Genomic DNA, 20,494 nt, shown 5'->3' with positions numbered 1-20,494 from the left:
TAATGCGTGCTCTGGCCATCAAACTCTCTGGAAATGAGAAACAACATCCCCCCTAAAGCCCAAAACCTTTCTACAATGGAAGAAGATAATGTGTGGAAGCTGAAGGAAATACTCACGGCTCGATGCTGACTGGAGTGGCCTCTCCGATAGCCGACAGAACGGGTGGTGTGATGTCACAGCTGTCTGTTAGAGAGGCAACACAACATGCACTCAGTGATATGGAAGTAGATGACAAAAAGACAAGAATATCAAATACGGAAATCCGTCAGGCATCATTTTAATATTTATAAAGTGACTTTTCTAAATCACTTTTTAAAAAAGGTACACATCAGTGGAAATGTTTGCCAGATGCAACTCTAAAGTGAGTCCAAAAAAGATTCCCCGACTGATATTTAAAGGGTTAAACTAAATGTATCCTCAGTGTCCTTAAAGCTCCCCCTGTCTTTATTGCTCTAATTTTCATAAACGTCCAAGCTATCAGTATTTGGGTTTACATTTATGGAGTAACCCGGCTGATATACTGAAGGTCTTATTTGGTTCAAATAATACCCTGCAAGTTATTATCTTAACTTTCAAAACCACATTTTATAAACTATTTCTTTTACATATTTACATTCACCTCTCTTTGTGTTTTTTATTGAAATGTTCAGATTGACAAGAGACAATGCAGCTGGTAATGAAGTGTAATTTGAACTCCTTGATAATGTTCACATGCACTGTTAATACCCTGCAAGTTATTATCTTAACTTTCAAAAAGATGCCACAGTTAAGATGCCCCGTGGATAATTCAGACAGGTATTTTCTTTATTTGTTTTACTCACTGGAGCGCAACAGGCTGCGTGTTGCAGACTTGGGGGTGATAGGAGGCGGCAGGCCCTGGGCGCTGGCTGCAGCCGACGACAGGAAGGTGGAGAAGTAGAGGCCAGAGCCCTCTCGGACAGGGCTGAGGATTGGCGGGGGGGTGTAGGGGGGGATGGAGAAGGGGTTTTCAGCGAGGCGGACTGGGGAGCGCAGGTGGCTCTGGTAGGGTGTGATGCTGGAGTACATGGGAGGGGCGATGAATAAACCAGGTTTAGGCGGCGGGATGAAAAGAGGCTCAGGCCGGGGACGCCGTTTAGACTTTTTGCCGTCGTCGTCCCGCTCTCCTTCACTTCTTCCATTCTGGAGAGGAAACAATTATAGTTTCAGTTAGATTCATCGCAGAGCACTACGATAGACATAACTTTCTCAATGAGGTACTCAGATGTACTCAGTACCAGGAGCCAGTGTTTGGTACTCCAACTTCTGGACCCACGCAAAGTTATGTGATGGAGCCTGAAGCCCTCTGTGTCGCGAAGGCCGACGGGGGGGCGCTAGTGGAGTACTTCGAGACCACAGAGCGTGAATGTTGTGATCAGCTGATTTTGCGCAGTTCTCCAGTGTTTGCGCGGGGCACCGAATGTGCACAGGGGAGTCTCCCTCCGCAGCCGGTTGGCACAATTCCATTGTACAGACCGACGTTAACAGCAGCCCCGTCTGTGCACACGGACACCGACTCTGTCGTCCAGTGATCTAAGCGCCTTCTGGAAAAGCTCCACAAGTACATTGGTACGCAATAGGGATGCCAGAAACTGACCATGATCAAAATCGAAAATCGGACAGCCCTGGTGAATAATAATCGATTATTCGACGCCCCCCCCCCCGCGGGAGAAAAAAAAAGGGCTGCTGTTAACGTCGGTCTGTACTACGGAATTGTTCCAAAACTAAAAACAATTTTCGATTATGGAGACTGTAACGAATAATCGCTGGTATCCCTAGTACGCAAAGGCGCTTAGTGACACAAGTGACGGTGCGCAATTCAGATTTTTTTTCCCCGCATGCGCACCTGTGTATCAGTTATGTGCACCCCTGTCTATAGAGGTGTTTTAATGAAGCTTCATATGTCATGTTTTAGGACCTTATCACACACAATTAAAGCTTCAAACTAAATAGTCAAATAGAATAAATTGAGTTTTTAATAACTCAAATTTCTTCAATTAATCAAACCTGTCAGTTTTGTCAACGTAAATACATTTTGGTAAGAGCTGTGTGTGTGAGAAAGTGTGACAGAGTGAGGTGGACTATTGTACAGAGCTTCTGTAAGTTAATAATAACTAACTAGTTTGTGTCCCGCCTGTACACGTGATGTTATCTACAAGCTTAGCTGAACACGGCCAACCCAACATCACTACATGCAGCCACCACTGGAATCTAAATTGTATAATACTACTCATATTAATGTAATGTAATCTTTATCTGCAACTGTGCAAGAAAAAAAGCCAGGTTTAAAACAGAAATGATGGACAAGCAACATTTAATGTTAAAAATGCAATTGTTATATTATGAATGAAGCTTTGTGACAACCCTAAAACACACACATAAAAACCTCAATGAAAGACAAGCATGCGCGTACGTACAGTTGTCTATTTATCCTGAGAAATACTAAAGAGACAGAAGAACCCCTACCCTCCACTGTACTACATAATGTACAGTATGGCATCGCTAAACCCTGATAATCTGCCTGATCTGGGGCAGGGCATCTAGTTCACTAAATCCCCCCCAAATGAACCAGGGAAAGCGAGAAAAGTGCAGAGGACCCCAATGGGGGCAGGGGAGACATGGAGCATGATGGGGGGAAGGGAGTGTGTGTTGGCGTGGAGATGTGGCTCAAATGCGACGACTTAATATCTGGAGTTTAGGCGTACTGATAACAGACTGAGGAATACACTGGAACTCACACTACTACCCCTATCCTTAGTAAATGAATCTGACCATTCAATAAATGTATGCAAGTGTGTATGTAAAAGTATAAAAACGGCATCAAATACAGCATTTTCTTTACGCATCCTTCTTTGGTAACATTAAGCTGCTCTTTTCTGCTGTCCTCTCTGTGGGACTCATAAAGGGATTCTGATTCTGATAAATAGAAAAAATAAGCATCAGGGAATTAATATGAACCCACCTGCTCTGAGCTCTCTGACAACGAGTTCCTGAGGGAGCGTCTCCGGGTGACGATGACCGAGGGCTTGTGGTCGGAGCGCCCAAAGTCCTGGGGATTTAAAGGCCTCTGGGGCCAGGTGGAGGCCAGCGCTGAGTCATCTCTGTCCGGAGAGGAGGGGTCCAGCCTTCGCACGGGAACGGACACGGGGATGACGAGGGGAAGGAGGCTGTCGTCTCGAGGCCGCTTGGTGTTCATACCCCCTGTCTGAGTGGGACTCCACGAACGGTGGGATTCCTGAAAAAGAGGGTGGAGGAAGGTGTTACAAGGGATCTAGTACATTGATTTCTCCTCGATATAAAACAACAGGATATGAAAATGCATTGCTTGCTCATTGCAAATTGTAGACACTAAACTAAAGGCTTATGGTTCAATTTAGGGCTGCTCAATTAATGGTATTTTAATCGCAATTACGATTATCGCTTGCAACAATTACGAAAACTATGGAAGCCCATTTCCGCCACTTGAAAAAAATAAAATCCCCATGAAAAGTCATAATTATGAGATAAAAAAGTCGAAATTATGAGATAAAAAGTCATAATGAGATAAAAAGTCATAATTATGAGATAAAAAAGTCGAAATAATGAGATAAAAAGTCATAATTATGAGATAAGAAAGTCGAAATTATGAGATAAAAAGTCATAATAATGAGATAAAAAGTCATAATTATGAGATAAAAAAGTCGAAATAATGAGATAAAAAGTCATAATGAGATAAAAAAGTCGAAATAATGAGATAAAAAGTCATAATTATGAGATAAGAAAGTCGAAATTATGAGATAAAAAGTCATAATAATGAGATAAAAAGTCATAATTATGAGATAAAAAAGTCGAAATAATGAGATAAAAAGTCATAATTATGAGATAAGAAAGTCGAAATTATGAGATAAAAAGTCATAATAATGAGATAAAAAGTCATAATTATGAGATAAAAAAGTCGAAATAATGAGATAAAAAGTCATAATAATGAGATAAGAAAGTCGAAATAATGAGATAAAAAGTCATAATGAGATAAAAAGTCATAATAATGAGATAAGAAAGTCGAAATAATGAGATAAAAAGTCATAATTATGAGATAAGAAGTGCGCATGCGCTGCAGTGGCGCTGTCTTCAAAGGTCCCTTCATCACCTTGCTGCTCTCCACCATGCAAACGGCATCTAGTAGAGATGTTAAGATTCACCGATTCGCATCGGCATAAACGTTCAAGATGCGAGTGCACCGGTTGAAAGAGTGCACATCGGCTACAGTTTGGGTTGAACCGGGTTGAACTCGCGATGCATCGATTGCGTAGCGTCTTTGCATCGGTAAAAAACCGATTCATTCATATAAAATCCCCTCATCCTGTCAACGCTCAGCAGAGACGATCTTTGATTTGGATATTTGCTTCGCCCGAGGCCGAGAGTCTCAGTTATCAACACACACGGAAGTTGAGGAGAAAGAGAAACACAGCGCACCGAAAAATACCTACAAATCAAACGTTTGGCAACACTTCGGATTGTTCAAGAAAGACGGTGTAATAGTCCTTTTATGCTATATAGCTGACCGCAGGTCATGGAGAGTAATAAGGTATCCGTAGACCTTTGTATGAGGTATCTTTATTACTCAACAGGTCTACAGCCATGATACATAGATCCGTCCTAGATGCGGGCTTGCATACACACAGTATCACTCCGCAGCCGCACCCCATCAGTAACGTCCTGATGGTATATGTGCGCGGCACTATATACTACAGTCAACTTGAAAAATCGCTCGCAAATTGTAAACGATGCCGAGCCGCTTTAAAGTACACACGTAGTACGAGGAACTTAGCGACGCACATAAAGAGGCGACATGGGGTCTGCGGCTGAAAAGAGAAACCTGAAAGTTAGACATATGAGTTAAATCACTCAGTGAGGTGATCTGTCAGAGAGAGTGGTGTTTAGTTTACAGCAGCCTGTGACGGCCAATAATAATTTAAATGTCTTCCTTACTGTAAGCAGTTATGAAATACCTGTTTGTGAAAGGTTATTTGTATTCTTTATTGTTCCTATAGAACCCACTGCTTTCTGCTCACTGGTGAGTCAGCCTATGAATGAGTGTTAAGCACATCAGGCTGGCAGCTGTATGGGCATTGCACTATGGTAGCTGTTATTTGCACATTGTTAATCATGAGCAATGCATCCTTACATTGTTTAACTGTGAGGTGTTATACAATTGTACTGTAGCCTACTCTGGAGAGCTTTTAAAGTTAAAAAAATAAACGGCATGATGGGATGTGCAGTACCAAATATGTAAAGCACTTTTTTGTTAATGTATGATTTGCTGCATATAAGGAATAAAACAAAAATCCTCTGTCGTACCAAATTGAAGTATCATTATTTTTGCATTGTGTTGAATCGCATCGTATCGCATAATATTGAATCAAATCGTATCGAACTGTATCGCAACAGGGGTGAATCGTATCGTATCGTATCGTATCACCTGGTGTTTCAAATGTATCGTTAATGTATCGTATCGTGGCAACGTATCGAGATGCGCATCGCATCGACCTCAGTGATGGAGATGCACATCCCTAGCATCTAGTCCTAAATAAGGTAACTATTACAGGTGACTTTTGTAAATGTTAGATGTTAAATATAGCCTATATTGCAGCTACACTACAACAATGCAGTTCATAGCTTTGACATTACCTGTTATGAATATAATATATATGCCTATAGTTTTGTGGTAACGTTCACAGGTTAGAGTTAGAGCAACTCACAGCAGCAGTATGCCTACACTATTGTCATTAGTGGCGTGAACGTTACCACAAAACTATAGGCATATATATTATATTCATAACAGGTAATGTCAAAGCTATGAACTGCATTGTTGTAGTTTAGCTGCAATATAGGCTATATGTAACATCTAACATTTACAAAAGTCACCTGTAATAGTTACCTTATTTAGGACTAGATGCTGTTTGCATGGTGGAGAGCAGCAAGGTGATGAAGGGACCTTTAAAGATAGCGCCACTGCAGCGCATGCGCACTTCTTATCTCATAATTATGACTTTTTATCTCATTATTTCGACTTTCTTATCTCATTATTATGACTTTTTATCTCATAATTATGACTTTTTATCTCATTATTATGACTTTTTATCTCATAATTTCGACTTTCTTATCTCATAATTATGACTTTTTATCTCATAATTTCGACTTTCTTATCTCATAATTATGACTTTTCATGGGGATTTTATTTTTTTCAAGTGGCGGAAATGGGCTTCCATAGAAAACAACATAATCGAAATAAAAAATTTTTTTTTATTATTATTACTTTTTTTTTAAATAATTTTTTGGTTTTTCAGTCGAGTTATACTTCAGGGTAATCAACTGTTAAAAACATACTGTTCAGACATAAATTGATGTTTTCAAAGTAAATGGATAGTCGTTTTTAATAATCGTGATATCAATTATTGACCCAAATAATCGAGATTATGATTTTTGCCATAATCGAGCAGCCCTAGTTCAATTAATACAATTGAAAATGTATAACAAACCGCTTTGATGAGGAATTGAAATGGGCCAAATGATTCATCCAGATGTAATCGCCAAATAAGCCTTATTGATAATAATAATAATAAAAAATAATAATAGAAAAATATAATATATTAGGTCGTTTGGAATTGCAGCACCTCACATGGGGAGGGCTCATCAAGCAGGGCTGCTATTAAAGCTACATAAAGGCTGATTTGAAGACAACATCTTAGCCTGTCAATCCTGTTGTAAAACTCCAGTTGCTCACATAAAGAGTTGAAGGTGACACATTCTCAAATCATCACCTTGTGGAGCAGATACAGTGCACTACTCACCAAGTGCAAGTAGACACAACTTCTACTCAAGTTATAGCTTAGCTTTCCATCTTAGCACAACCCAGCACATTAGATATCAAACCAAAGTGTGCCTCGGTGACTGGACGGCTGTTAACAAACCCAGGCAGACTGCTCAATTCTAATCAATACAGTAAAAGAGGAACCTTGCTCTTTTCCTCACACAAACTGAAGAGAGAATTGTGCCAATACTCCTAAGTGTTCACTTTTCTACAAGCCTGTTATATAATGTTTCAGTGAAAGCCTTACCAAACAGGCATTATGTACCACTGCACCTTGACACAGGTCTGCTAGGTGCAGCACTTAGATACACCTCAAAAATAACCGTCCCCAAAAACAATCTCCACACTTTCTCTACGAGAACCCATAATGAGTGGGCATGAGCCGCGAGCTTTAGAGCAACTTCAAAGCAGCTTTTCCCACCACATCATTGAAGACAGATGCATTCTGTCACTGCACTCTGCGTCTTGATGAGCAGGGAGGCATGCAGCACTGTGGCTACGCTGGATCTGTTCTCATTATTGCTGGTGGAAAACTCCAGCCGCTACACCAGAGCGGTGGAGAGATATTCTGCTGAGCACGGCAGGCAGGGCACCCCTGCACCCCTCCCTGTGTCGAGGGGGAGGGCAGTGGAGGCCAGGCTGGAGTTTCTCTCCTTTGATGGGATGGGGGGAGGTGTGCAGGCATGTAACCAAACACACTGTCTGTAGGATCAGCTACCCGTGAGGCGAATCCAGGGCACAGCCGTGCTGAACTAGACATACTGGCTCAGTGCTGTTTGGCAACGGAACTTGTTGCACAATAAAGACATTCAGCACATAAACATAGACCAGCGTGACTCGACATGGAGCAGCCTGGGGTTTTCATCAGGTTTGTTCATTGATTCATCCAGTGAGAGCTGGAAAGTACATATTTGTGAAGTACATATTTACCTTGCGACAATATTCACAATGCAAAGTCTTGTTTTTAGAGACAGATGTTCCCCACAAGTTAGAGCTGAGCAGCCCAGTTCTGGGGTGTAAACTTTGCTGGGCGTTGATTACATTCAGCATCTCTTCCAGCAACACGTTAATCACAAACAACACACGTTTTGGCACAGTTGTCCTGGCAGTAGAGTTCGGCCTTTTGAGCCAGTTCCCGCTTTTGCTCTGGGAGCTAAAGTCCCCGTGCAATTATACCCTGCTCTAACACAAAAAAAAAAACATCATTAGCCATAGCAATATTCACAATTAAAGCTTACAGCTTGAAGCACTGGGTTTATATATCAACTGATATGCAATCATCTGGATTCAGAACACCATGTCCTTTTCTGTAAAAGGTTATTTTGCTGTAGAGGAAACAGCTGAGTAACACTGCCATGAGTGGGCAAAAGAACAAGAACTCAGAAAAAAATAAAAGGAAAACAAAGAAAATTCAATGTTGGAACATGTTGACAGTCTCAAAAGTGAACCGAGCCCTTACCTTTGCAATATGGGATGGTAGAGACTCCATTTCCGAGGCCTTCTGAGCAAGGGTCTCCAGGTTGACCTCCTGGGACACCCTGCGTTTCCTCCGTGTGCTCTGGATGACGCCCGTCGGGGCTGCCTGGATGTCACAGGCCCCGTTCTGGGAGCCCTCCGGCCCTCCAGGAACAGCCTGATCCGAAGAAACGGAGAGAAAAGGGTTGTCGGATGGCGCCCCGCCTTCCTTGGAGAGCCGTCGCGATCTACGAAGCTGCGCTTGGGATTGGTTCTGGGGCTGCGTTGGGGGTTCAGGGTGAAGAATGGGCGGCAGCAGATCCGAAGGCTCCAGGGGTTCTGGGGTGATGTCCTGGATAATTGGCTCCTGGATCTTTGAGGGATCTGGGGCCGAGGACTCCTGGGAGTGTACCACCAAATGCTGTGGCTGCGGGTGTGCATTTTGTGCAGCGGGGTAATAGTCAAGCACATGAGGGTTTTGTTGTTGCAACTGCTGATGTTGCAGTTGCTGCTGAATTTGGAGCTGCTGCTGCTGCTGTTGTATCTTTTGTTGCTGCTGCTGCTCGTGCTGCAGTTGTTGCTGCTGCTGAAGCTGCTGTACGTGCTGTTGGTGCTGAATTATCTGTTGCTGCTGCATCTGTTGATGGTGCTGCTGCTGAATTTGCTGCTGGAGTATGTGATGCTGTTGTTGCTGCCGTATTTGCTCTTGCTTCTGCAGCTGCTGCAACTGGGGAGGGGGCTTTGCTTGTGTCGGGTAGTTGGGTGGGTTAGGTAGCGTTGTCCTGTTGCCCTGAAAGGCCTGGTAGTACGCCGGCAGGTGCTGCTTGGGCTGCCCAAAGGCCAACTGAAAGGGCTGCAAGACTGAGCTTCCTCCGGGGTGAGATGCGCTGTGCTGCTGGGGGTTCAGCGCCCCGGGTTTCAACGTCTCCTGAAAGGCCTGGGACTGCTGCTGCTCCCAATCCAGGCCCTGAGCCTTAACAGCATCCCTGTAGGCTTCACCTGCAGGGTTAGGACCCGGAGGCTGCTTTTCTGCAGCTCTGTTAGGGGGCTGTTGATTCGGCTGTAAGCCAGAAGGCTCATGCATTGATTTTACAAATGCATTTTGGGTCCTTGAGTCGGTTACGTTTACACCCCCTATGTAATTTGCAAAGTTTTGTCCCCAGTTTGTCATGGTATTCCAGGAGGCGGCTCTCTGCTGCTGGGACAGAGACGGCTGCTGCTGAGCCGGCTCCTGGTGGGCCCACTTCATAGGCACAGTCTGCTGATAATGACCCCTGCTCTGGTCCCCTTTGTCTGGGCTGAAGATAACAGAGTTAAGGTACATGTGAGGGGCCTCTGGATTTGAAGTCACAGTACTTGCAGCCTCACTCTGTCCGGGGTCTGAGGCAGGGCCACCTGGGACATAGTAGGACCCTTCAGGGTGCTGAGACGTTTCCTTCATTGCTATGCTCTGATCGCGGAAAAATGTGATGCGTTTGCCCGTTCTCTTGGCGCTGGGTTTCTGCTGGGTGGGTACACTCATGACGGGCATGAAGAAATCTGATAGATATTCCCAACCAAACCAGCTAATAATGTTCCACTGGATCGCTTGTTTAATAAATCCAAAAAACAGTTAAATAAAGTGTTCAAACTACATTGACGTCACAGTGAGCAGTAGAAAGGTCAACCAGGATAATCTTCTCCTCGCCTCTGGACTTCTTTGTGACCCTGTCAGAGGTCGCTGGCCTGGGGTGAGCAGATCTGAAGAAGTCCGTGTGTGTTTCTCATTCATGGGCAACACCCTGTATAGAGAAAGGAGACAGAGGTCAAGCATTGAGCCATCAAACTAAAGAGGTCCCGCAGGGGGGGGCCCATTACCATCCCCGCCTCAGCCATGTAAAAACCTGCTGTTTGCTTTTTCAACAATAGACCTCCACTGAAAGGTAACGAGTATGACAATAGGGGAGGGGAAGGCCTTAATGTCATTATTCACTAAGCTCACATGACAGGGATAAGGTCCTGCTTACAGGCGAACATGTGGGCCGGCCTGCATATCCTACTGCAAGGTAGTTGGTAAAAGACACCTTAATCAATAGCTGCTGGAAATGTCATTATTACAAAATATTACTGCACCAATTTTGATGATGGGATAGGAGGAAATACAAGCAAGTCCCTCTGGGCTCAATCTGACCGGAACAGAAGCTCTCTTTCCCGCCAAACTACAGAAACAACAGCAGGTTTAACGTGATATAAACCTCTTTTTACAATTGTATGAATCATTTGAGTTGAAGAAAGGAGAACCTGTGCCCTTTGAACCGCAGCTGCAGACTCAAAAAAGGAACCAACTGAAAGTGAGCAAAGCATGACTCATGATGAAAAGATCCCCGAGAGGCAAAAAAGTCAAAATGGCCTTACAGGCTTCGATAGCTCGCTTCCTGACAATTTCCATGGTAACACGTGGTGATTATCAAACATATTATCTGATGGCAAGGTTTGGGAGCAGATTTCTGACACATTGCATGCTGCCAAATTTCAAGAAGCACACAGATCCCGAACATTTAAATCCGTGCTCCATCTGTGTACGTGTGTGCAGAAATCGCCCAGACAGAAACCATTAAGGCAGTTTCATCACTACGAGATTTATCATAATCTGCAGGACTCATGTTACGAAAACAATATGTCAAGATGGCTACATAAATACTAGAATCTTTTACAACGTGGACATCTCTGACAACCTAGGAAGTGACTGATAATCGTCACCCTTTCCTCTGGTGGCATAGTAAAGCACACGCTTCTTAAAATAGACATCTGCAGCTGTTCAGATCCTGCACTGGCTCAGGGGCAGCTCTGACTGTGGAAGCTGGATGACCATGCTATCAAACAGTGTGTGCGTTTGTCTAATTCTGTGCGTGCACCAGCGAGGCCATGTGATGTTACAAATGCCTATGGCCATGTTGTCAAATCCTATAAAACATCCTTCAAGTAAAAAGGTGCACAAATCAATCCTAGTCCCCTTGCAGGAAGAGCACAAACACAAAGCTGCCAACTGAGCGACCATGCTGTGAGCACTCTGTGCACTGAACTAGACTCCATCCGAGGTGAAGGGATCATGGTGACGCATCACATCATGCAACCTTACCCAAGCCCAGGGTTTAGCCCAATACACAAAGTAACACTTTAAATTGGCTTAAAATACATGTGGAGCACCATTAGCCGCCCTAATGCAACGCCGTTTCCTCATGTACACCAGCTCGTGCATGCTGTAGGCCTGCAGCGTGCACGAGACGACACATAACGAAAATATAGGAAGAAAAACATGCGCCAGGACTCTTCCTGCTGCCCCCTCCCTGAACATTACTTTCTGTGTCCAGCCAGCTCAGCGCTATTTACGAGAATCCCTTTGTTGCAGAAAACGGATAATCCAGTCACCAATGCCACAAACAGAGCCAGCCCTGCAGCCTGCATGATAAACGCGTGGCTGCCGGGCACACAAACAAACACAGTGGCTCATTTCAACTTGTCAACAAGGTTAAGACGTCACATGTCTCTCTGTCTGCGAGTGTGCAATCGATCATCTTCGATTGCGACATGAAAACACATCCTATATGAGCCCGTTTGGAGGCTGGATCAACAAGGTAGGCGAGGTAAACAAAACTTTGTCTGTTGCAACAATAACATGCAGTGTGGAGCACGTCGTCATCAACAACAACAACAACAACAACAACAACAACAACGCCACTGTCAACGACGCCGCGGCTCCAGCAGAAGTACCCTGTCTGTGCCGATACTTACTGTGTTGGTCATGAGAGCTGCTCCTCGCCCGCAGGATCGCACAGTGGCAGCTCTGTGCGGCCAGCAGCGGGCCCGCACAATACAGCCCTGCGATGATGATGATGATGATGATGATGATGACTGCATACATCCCCAAGGTTGACTCATGCTATGCTGCTGACCTCACTAACTGGTACTTTTTCCCTCAACAACCCCCCCCCCCCCTCCCCACTCGCTTTAAAGTCAAGAGGGGAAAAAAAAGGGGGTCGATGCGTAAACAGAGTCCTTCCCGGATGGAAGCGCAGCGCTAATGTGCAGAAACGCGGGCGCAGTGCCACCGCTGTCTGTTGCACTTTATTGCACTAAGATTGCACATAAAAAAAACTCACGCTGGTAATGCGGCCCTTTTGCTGTGCATCGACTCCCTCCGTGTCTCTGCTTGTCTTGTGATGCCCCCCCCCCTCCGCCGCCACCACCAGCTCCATGGCCACACCTACTTCCATGCCCATATAAGGCTTTCCTCTGACAAGCAAGGCGCTGTAATTTACCGAGCAAGGTCCCTCTCAGCCCATGCGGGAAATTCCAACACATATGGGAGGACTGCGGGGATGAAGGGGAAGGGAAAGGATGCAACCGGCTAACATTCACTTTTCAGTCACACATTTATTTCGAATGACTAAGTTTCCCTGGAAATGCATGACACAGCAAACAGATGCAGCAAGGCCCCATGGAGTGGTTGGGAGACTCTTCATTTTCTGTTTTTTTGTTGTTGGAGCTGCTGGAAATCAGTTTTTGTTAAATATTTAGTATTCAATTAAAAGCTATAATAAAACTGGAACATGAAGGGAGCCAGTTCGAAAGTGTTACATAAGGAATGACTAACATAAATACTAAACTTGGGCAGCAACAAATAATTTTTTTTTTAATTATTGAGTCATCTGTTGTTATTTTCTCAATTCAATATTTGTTCTCTAAAATGGGAGTAAATAATGAAACATTTAGAAGGGGGCAATCTTCAAATCCTTTTCTTAGTGTTAAACGGTCCTTAACCTTTGCTTATGTGAGTTAATAACTATCCTATACCAAGTGAATACTTTACCATGCCCTAATGTTGCAAGGTGATATGTGGACTAGAAAGTGATGTAATGTCAAACAAATAAAATGAAAGCCTGCATTAAAACTAACATCATGATAACATATCATCATTAATTATAGTGCTAACACAATCAAATAAAAGTTGTTCAAAAAAAAAAGTATATAGGAGATCATCACTAGACAGGTTCTTTCAAAGCACAGGTGTAAATAATAAAGTTAAGATGGTTAAATTCCTTTTAGTTGTTTGAGTGTCTTTGTATTGTGCATGCTGGCTTGCTGCCACACCTCAATAGATTACTGGGACACTTGAGAAGAACCAAACCCATGTTACTGTTATTAGAGACACTTTTCTACTATAACAAGGCAAATTGCAAAACAACGTATATAATGGGAAGATGTTGGAAATGTTGTGATATAATGGCACTGGACATGAGCAGGCATGATCCAGCCAGACTCTGCCGGGCTGCAGTCTCTCCCTATTCACTCTGACCCTTAAAATAACGTGCAAAGCCTGAACACATTCACAGATGCCTGTTGACAAGAAGTCGAGTCACGCTGACATGTCTCTCGCCAGGGACACTGCACTGTGCTGAGAGTGTGCAACACAACCTTTTCACATGGCTGCAACAATATGGTTTGTTGAAGCTGATTCCAGTAGTGTTGAAAAGATTATGGGTTGTTAAGTCAACTGTCGAAAATTGAATCAGCATGTCATCAGATAATCTTTTAATAGTTATTTTTCAAGCAAGAAAGAAACATATTTTATATTTAAAGTGCCTTGAAAGGGAAGACTTGCTTCTACTTCCTGTTATATTTCATTATACAGAGAAATTCCTTGGGTTTTTGAATGTTGATCAAGCAAAACAAGCAAATTGTATAAAATGGTGAGGGACATAAAGTGAACAACAGGAGGAAGTGTTTTTAGACGTTCCATTTCATAAGGATTTAAAGTTCCCTATTATTATTTGCTAGCCAAAAGGCCAACATGTACTGACTTTTATAACTGACATTCAAATTAAACAAATCATTGTATAATATATTGATCATGTTGATCACATGTGTTTTGTAGAAATGTGCAAGAAGTACTCAATACTTAAGTAAAAGTACCAGAGTGTAGAAGTACTCTGTTACAAGTAAAAGTACAAAAGTATTAGCATGAAAATATACTTAAAGTACCAAAAGGAACTCATTATGCAGATTGTCCATTTCAGAATAATATATGCATTAAAGTGTTATCAAAGCTGGTAAAGTTGCAACTAGTTTAATTACTTTGCTGCAGGTTAGCTCGTGAATTAAAAAAAGTATTTTTAAGTGTTGTTGTTTATATCACAGTATTAGTCCATATCTGCAAAATAGTTAAAAATATTAAATAAATGTAGTGGAATAAAAGAACACAATGTACCTCTAAATTGTAGTGGGGTAGAAGTACAAAGTATAAAACTAATTGAAAAACTCAAATAAAGTACAATAGTCCCTCAAGAAGTACAGTACTTGAGTAAATAATATACTTAGTTACTTTAAACCAGTGTACTTGTTTTGTAGGAACGTTTTTTTGTATGCACAGCAAAGACCAGGAAGATAGCCACAGGTAGTAATGTTGCACTATACACTGCACACTGGAGAGTCTTTCTTCTGGGTCTTTCTGTGATTGTGACATGTGTTTATGTGAGGGAGAGAGGGTGACGTGAAGCTAGCTTCTGTCCAGACTAGCTAGCTATCCACAAACAGCACTTTAGGTCCAGCGTACAGGACCATCATAAATAAAAACACATAGCACAGCGTTGGCATGCACAAGCGAAAAGCCTTATAGTACTTACATTAAACTCTGCCCCTCCATGGCACATACGCCTTCATGTCCGTGTTCACGGTGTCCTGCTGCAGGGTAAGCTCCTGTAAGCAACGATCCTTACTCGTCTCATATAAGATCACACCCACGTAACGGTACTCTTTTCTCAGATTCCTCCACGAAGCGTCACTTCCCAGTTTGAGACACTTTTAGCTAGCAGCAACAGATACTGTGTGCAACCCATCTATGGGACTTCACAAGTTACCCACTTTACGAGTTTTAATGAGAAGCAGATCGATTGCATTGACAACATCGATTTAAAATGTTTGTTAATACCCTGCTAAATATAGTTTAATACTTGCAGCGTTGATGAGCTGGATTAATAGCTGTTTAAGGCCGCGTACCGTTTCTGAATTGCAGTAACTGCCTTTGCCTTTAACGGCTAAACTAGGAAAAGACTACATATGAACGACAAGATGGTTCGCACCCGCTATACCGGAACATGGGGCAAATAATCTCGCACTTTCGTATACATACCTTATATAAGCATCAACATGTATTAAAAAGTGCAATATAATATACTTTTGTATTTAACATATTGAAATAATATATTGTTTTCTACAAATGTTTATTAATATATTAAATGTAACGGCTGCCAGCTAACAATGTTTTTCAAGACATACATCCTGGGTGTGTGAAACAAGGTTATCACTAGTTTAAATTTTTAATTAAATATAGTTGTTTTTTAATAGACACGTAATCAATATAATATGTCTAGGTAAAAATAAAATCGGTTTAACTTCCGATTGGGTTTTAGCGAAGACGGAAGTTGGTTACAGGGAACCATCTTGCTTTCTATTGAATTAGACCTCCTCAGTGGTGTGTTGACTTTCTGCTAACCTCCTACAGACAGAGCAGAAGGAATGTTAACACAGTGTTTGTAACAGGTTTTACAAGAAGTTGGACACTTTTCGTGTTGCTATTTTATATAACAACCAGACATTTCTTAACACACTTCTTATCAAACTTTACGGTTGTTGTCAGGTCGGGTTTTTAATTCAGGTCCCAGTGCCACTTAGCGTAGACATCAAGGCTAGCGTTACTTTCCAAGGATGCCGATGCAGAGAGTAGTTCTCAACTCACGACCAGGTAGGACACTTTTCCTAAGAGATTACCTGTGGTGTGTGTGTCCTGTGCTGCAACATTACTGCACACGTGGTGTGGCTAGTGAATACTCAAACTACTTATTATGCACAAGGTAACAACGGAGTGCCAGTTCCTGCACATTTCCGCCTCGAGGAGACCACTTTGGCACCTGACCTGGAAGATGGGGAGGTCCTTGTCCGGACGCTTTGCCTCTCAGTCGACCCTTACATGGTATATTGATACAATCAGAATGGACATAAATCATCAAAGTTATTGTATCTGCATAATGCATATTGAGATTACACACTGTCTGGTATAAAGAAATGGTGCAAAGCAGATGAGTTTTATGTAAAATTACAAAGACTGAAGGATTCATTTGTCCATCTGGGATATCTATTGAAAGTCTAAGACAAGAGGCAAGGATTAAACCACTTGTAAAGCTTCGCCATCTCCATCACACCTACCAATCTCTGTTATTTTCAGCGGTGCAGAATGAATGAAGACACCGGTGTTGGTTATGTGACTCCATGGCAGCTGTCTGAGTGTGTAGATGGTGGAGGTGTCGGTGTGGTCGAGTCCAGTCGCTGCAGTGCTTGCAGTGAGGGAGATGTGGTCACTTCATTCAACTGGCCTTGGCAGACCAAAGCTGTCATGAAAGGGAGTGCCTTACAAAAGGTATGTCATATTACTGTGTGTCCCTGGGATAAAGACCATAGTTCATATATTCTAATGCAAAAATGAGAATTTGTTTAATATGCATGCATGATTCTAAAGTAACCAGCATGTGACATGAAATCATCTCGAATATGAATATTGACATCAAGGACAACAACAAATGTATTACATTCCGTGTCTTGCAGGTTGATCCACAGGTGGTCGATGGACACTTGTCGTACTTTTTGGGTGCAGTTGGGATAACAGGTCTCACTGCACTGTTAGGCGTAAGGGAGAAGGGCAATGTGACCAAAGGGGCCAATCAGACCATGGTGGTGAGTGGCGCCGCTGGGGCCTGTGGCTCCGTAGCTGGACAGGTAAATACAGCAAATGTCAGATTGAGGTCCAAATAAAATGTAATGTTTATACAGCTGTAGTTACATGAGATACTTACAACTTGCATGGTAAAATTATTCTTAAAATTGTAGGGCTTATACCTTCGTATTTTGCAGTAATTCCTAGTATTTTCTATTTTGTAATGGTTTGTGATGAAACAAATATAAAGGCAAAATGGTGAGAACTATAACTTTATTATTTTAGAAACAAATCTCAGGTTAGCCGATCCAATCTAGAAAAAACACAATTGCCAAAATAAACAAGATTGGATTACAAAGGAAAGAAAGTGAAGTCCTGATTCTATAATTTCTCCCTGCTTCTATTTTTCCAGATCGGCAGGCTGGATGGCTGTGTGAGAGCGGTTGGGATTTGCGGCTCTGAAGAGAAGTGCAGAGCTTTAGTGGATGACTGCGGCTTTTCTGCAGCCATCAACTACCGCAAAGAGGACATACCTGCAAAGCTCCAGGAGCTCTGCCCCGATGGGATAGATGTTTACTTTGACAACGTGGGAGGTGGCATCAGTGATACTGTAATTGCACAGGTACTGTTTGATTTGTGTTTGTGTTTGTGCAGAGCATATCGTACTTTAATTTGTGGTTTATTTGGCTTGAGAATATGTGAATTATGAGATATTATTTGTTTGATCTTTGCCTAACTGTTCTACCAACAATTGCAAAATTAGATTTTTGGCGACTATGTGTTCAGAAGTGTTTTGCCCTTATCTTTAACAATGAGTGTTTTGTGTCTTTTTAACTAATTCGCACACATTGATCTCTGACACTCTTCTAACCTCCAGATGAACAACAACAGCCATGTGATCCTGTGTGGGCAGATCTCACAGTATAACAAAGATGTGCCATATCCTCCGCCTCTGAGCGAGGAGATACAGGAAACCCTGCGAAGGAACAATATCACCCGGGAACGATTTACAGTGCTTAACTACATGAACAAAGCAGACGCTGCCCTCTGTGAACTCAGCCAGCTAGTTAAATCAGGACACATCAATGTAAGGAGGAATGATTGATGAGAGTGTGTGGGTGTCTTTGTTATTTTGCTAAATCAATGCCAATCCCCCGTCGTTCTCTTTACATCATAGTAATTGTGCTTTCACTCTGCAGGTGCTGGAAACGGTGGTGGAAGGCATTGAAAAGATGGGAGGTATGTAGATTTTAATTATTGCGTTTTTCTTTAATTCATAACTTTCATTTGTTTATTCACCAGAAGTTAACATTTTTTCATTTTCTTGCAGATGCATTTTGCTCCATGATGAAAGGGGGAAACATTGGAAAGCAAATTATAAAGATATCAGAGTGAAGGAAATTGCTTCTCTCACCAGACGGATGCCTTGGGAAATTAACATGTTGCATTTCAATAACACTAACTTAATGATCTCTAGTGAGATATTTCATTGATGAGCGGTTGCCATTAGTTGGCAATTATGCATCATAAACATAAATCACACAATGTTTTATTACATTTGTTTCTTGACAAAAATAAATGTAAAGAGTGCTTAGAAGTCTTGAACTTTATAACTTACTGATTTATTCTTTGGTGCCAATTTTAATATGTGTAAAATATGTATGTGTACCACATATTGCCGTGCTGCCTGATAATATTACCCCACTTCTCAATCTCAACACTTGTGGTTTTAAAATCATCCGGTGTGGAAAATAAAAGTGCCATAAGACATCAGCAGATATGTTCTCGTATGTAGCGCTATAACTGACAAATGGTAGAGAAGGTTTATCAGACATGAGAAACACAAAATACTGTTCGTAAAATAATCAATGTGGTGTTTAAAGAAACATAAAGCTTTAAAATGTTTTTCTTTCACCTCCAACAGTTGATAACTGATCTGATTGTAGGTTCAAATAACTAATAGTAGCTTGCTAGCTTAACTGAACACTGCTAGCTTACTGTTAAATTACCAGTCTTCCAGGGAGCTAATGTTATGTAACCCAATCTAACTTTCTCCAAAATATTACATGAGCCAGTAAATGTTTATTTTGTCAACCATATGCACTGAATATGGCTTTAGCATCAATGTATAATTGCTCCAACAGTAGCAAAAGGCTGCTAGCTAACACTGCTCAGTAGCCTAGCTTGTTTATACCATTATTGTAATTGTAAGTAACATCTCTTATCTTGATGATTAACATCAATGAAACACGACTTCTGACTTTGTGTAAATGTGATTTGTGGCCCCTTTTAATGTTTTAACTAAATGAAAGATGTTTGATAGGCCTAAGCCTTAAATAGCAAGGCTGTGCTAAAGACATACAATGAAGAGCCAATAGAGCAGGGGTGTCAAACTCAAATACACAGTGGGCCAAAATAAAAAAAATCGGTTCTAGGCGAGGGCCGGACTGGTTCAATGTTTATTGCAAAACTTATTGAAATGAACTTATTGCACATATTAAACCTGGAACTAACAAAGCTTAAATTATTGCACATAAAAACAACATTAAATAATCAGTTGCATTAATTTCTTATGGCTCTATCTGCAGCTTTTCCGGAGTCATTTCTTATGATTACATTTTTCCACAGGCCAACAACAGCTTCAAAAAAACAATTTCCCTCAAAGAAAAAACCAAACATGCCCTGCTGTCGCAAGAAAAAAAGTGCAGAAGGAAACATCCATTGAAACTCAGTGTGCTGCTCTGTGATGCTAGTTCAAGCCAGATACTTGGCATCTCATCTTGGGAGCAAGTTCATCAATGTTTGGGCTCAGGCTCTGAGCTGAGGAGACCCTCAGGATGGAGTGAAGGTGTGCGTGCAATATACCGGCGGGCCAGATCTAATAGTAATTCAAAATTATCCTGCAGGACGAAATTAAATCCACCAAGGGCCTGATTTGGCCCGGGCCTTGACTTTGACACGTGCTATAGAGTGCGTGAGCTACAAAGACGACAGAAGTGATTCTGCAGCATTAGGAAATGGATCATAAACATGAAATGCACTTGATGATTTACAGTAGTTTTACAAAGAGATGTAGCCAGTGGAAACATCTAGTGCTTGGTAATTTTATTTTCCAACAATGTTTTCAGTTAAGCTACATACCAATGGAAATCTTGGTATCCTATAAACACGAGTACAATTCCATGTGTTGAGGAAAATGGAAAGTGTTAGATATGGATAAACGATTAAATATGTACCAAGCTGAATTAGGAAAAAAAAGAGTAATAAAACTGATTTAAGTTAAAAGGATAAATATAAAGCCTTTATTTAACTTTTACAATCCTTTCTAATTATTTAACTAACAGTATTATTTATTGTCATGGTTACTTTTTGACTCATCTCGCCATTGTTGGGCTTCATATTGTTATTGACTCCCTTTTGTTTCT

At 41.8% G+C, this 20,494-nt stretch overlaps 2 protein-coding genes across 4 annotated transcripts in view; one reads left to right on the top strand and one right to left on the bottom strand.

Annotated features, from left to right (window-relative positions):
• The window catches only part of mideasb (mitotic deacetylase associated SANT domain protein b), a 33,611-nt gene extending 18,206 nt beyond the window's left edge, over positions 1–15,405 (bottom strand). Inside the window, exons 1-5 of one of the 3 annotated variants that reach the window (XM_034111225.2) lie at positions 14,986–15,405; positions 8,328–10,104; positions 2,981–3,253; positions 822–1,161; positions 117–183 (exon numbers count right to left, since the gene is read on the bottom strand). In XM_034111225.2, coding sequence (XP_033967116.1) covers positions 117–183; positions 822–1,161; positions 2,981–3,253; positions 8,328–9,854 — 2,207 coding nt within the window. In that variant the 5' untranslated portion in view covers positions 9,855–10,104; positions 14,986–15,405. Of the gene's footprint in view, positions 1–116; positions 184–821; positions 1,162–2,980; positions 3,254–8,327; positions 10,105–12,094; positions 12,950–14,985 lie in introns of those variants that run through there. The other 2 variants (XM_034111226.2, XM_034111227.2) reach the window with 2 other exon arrangements.
• A 395-nt stretch (positions 15,406–15,800) lies between these two features.
• Positions 15,801–20,430, top strand: ptgr2 (prostaglandin reductase 2). Its single transcript, XM_034111513.2, has 8 exons — positions 15,801–16,103; positions 16,213–16,331; positions 16,584–16,775; positions 16,961–17,131; positions 17,482–17,691; positions 17,947–18,156; positions 18,269–18,308; positions 18,400–20,430. The coding sequence occupies exons 1-8, from the start codon at positions 16,067–16,069 to the stop codon at positions 18,462–18,464; spliced, it is 1,044 nt and encodes a 347-aa protein (XP_033967404.1). The 5' UTR covers positions 15,801–16,066; the 3' UTR covers positions 18,465–20,430.
• Positions 20,431–20,494: the final 64 nt, after the last annotated feature.

The sequence above is a fragment of the Pseudochaenichthys georgianus genome, chromosome 22, assembly GCF_902827115.2.
Source record: "Pseudochaenichthys georgianus chromosome 22, fPseGeo1.2, whole genome shotgun sequence".
Taxonomy (NCBI): domain Eukaryota; kingdom Metazoa; phylum Chordata; class Actinopteri; order Perciformes; family Channichthyidae; genus Pseudochaenichthys; species Pseudochaenichthys georgianus.
The sequence above is the reverse complement of the archived record's forward strand: the minus strand, read 5'-3'. Positions and strand labels throughout refer to the sequence as shown.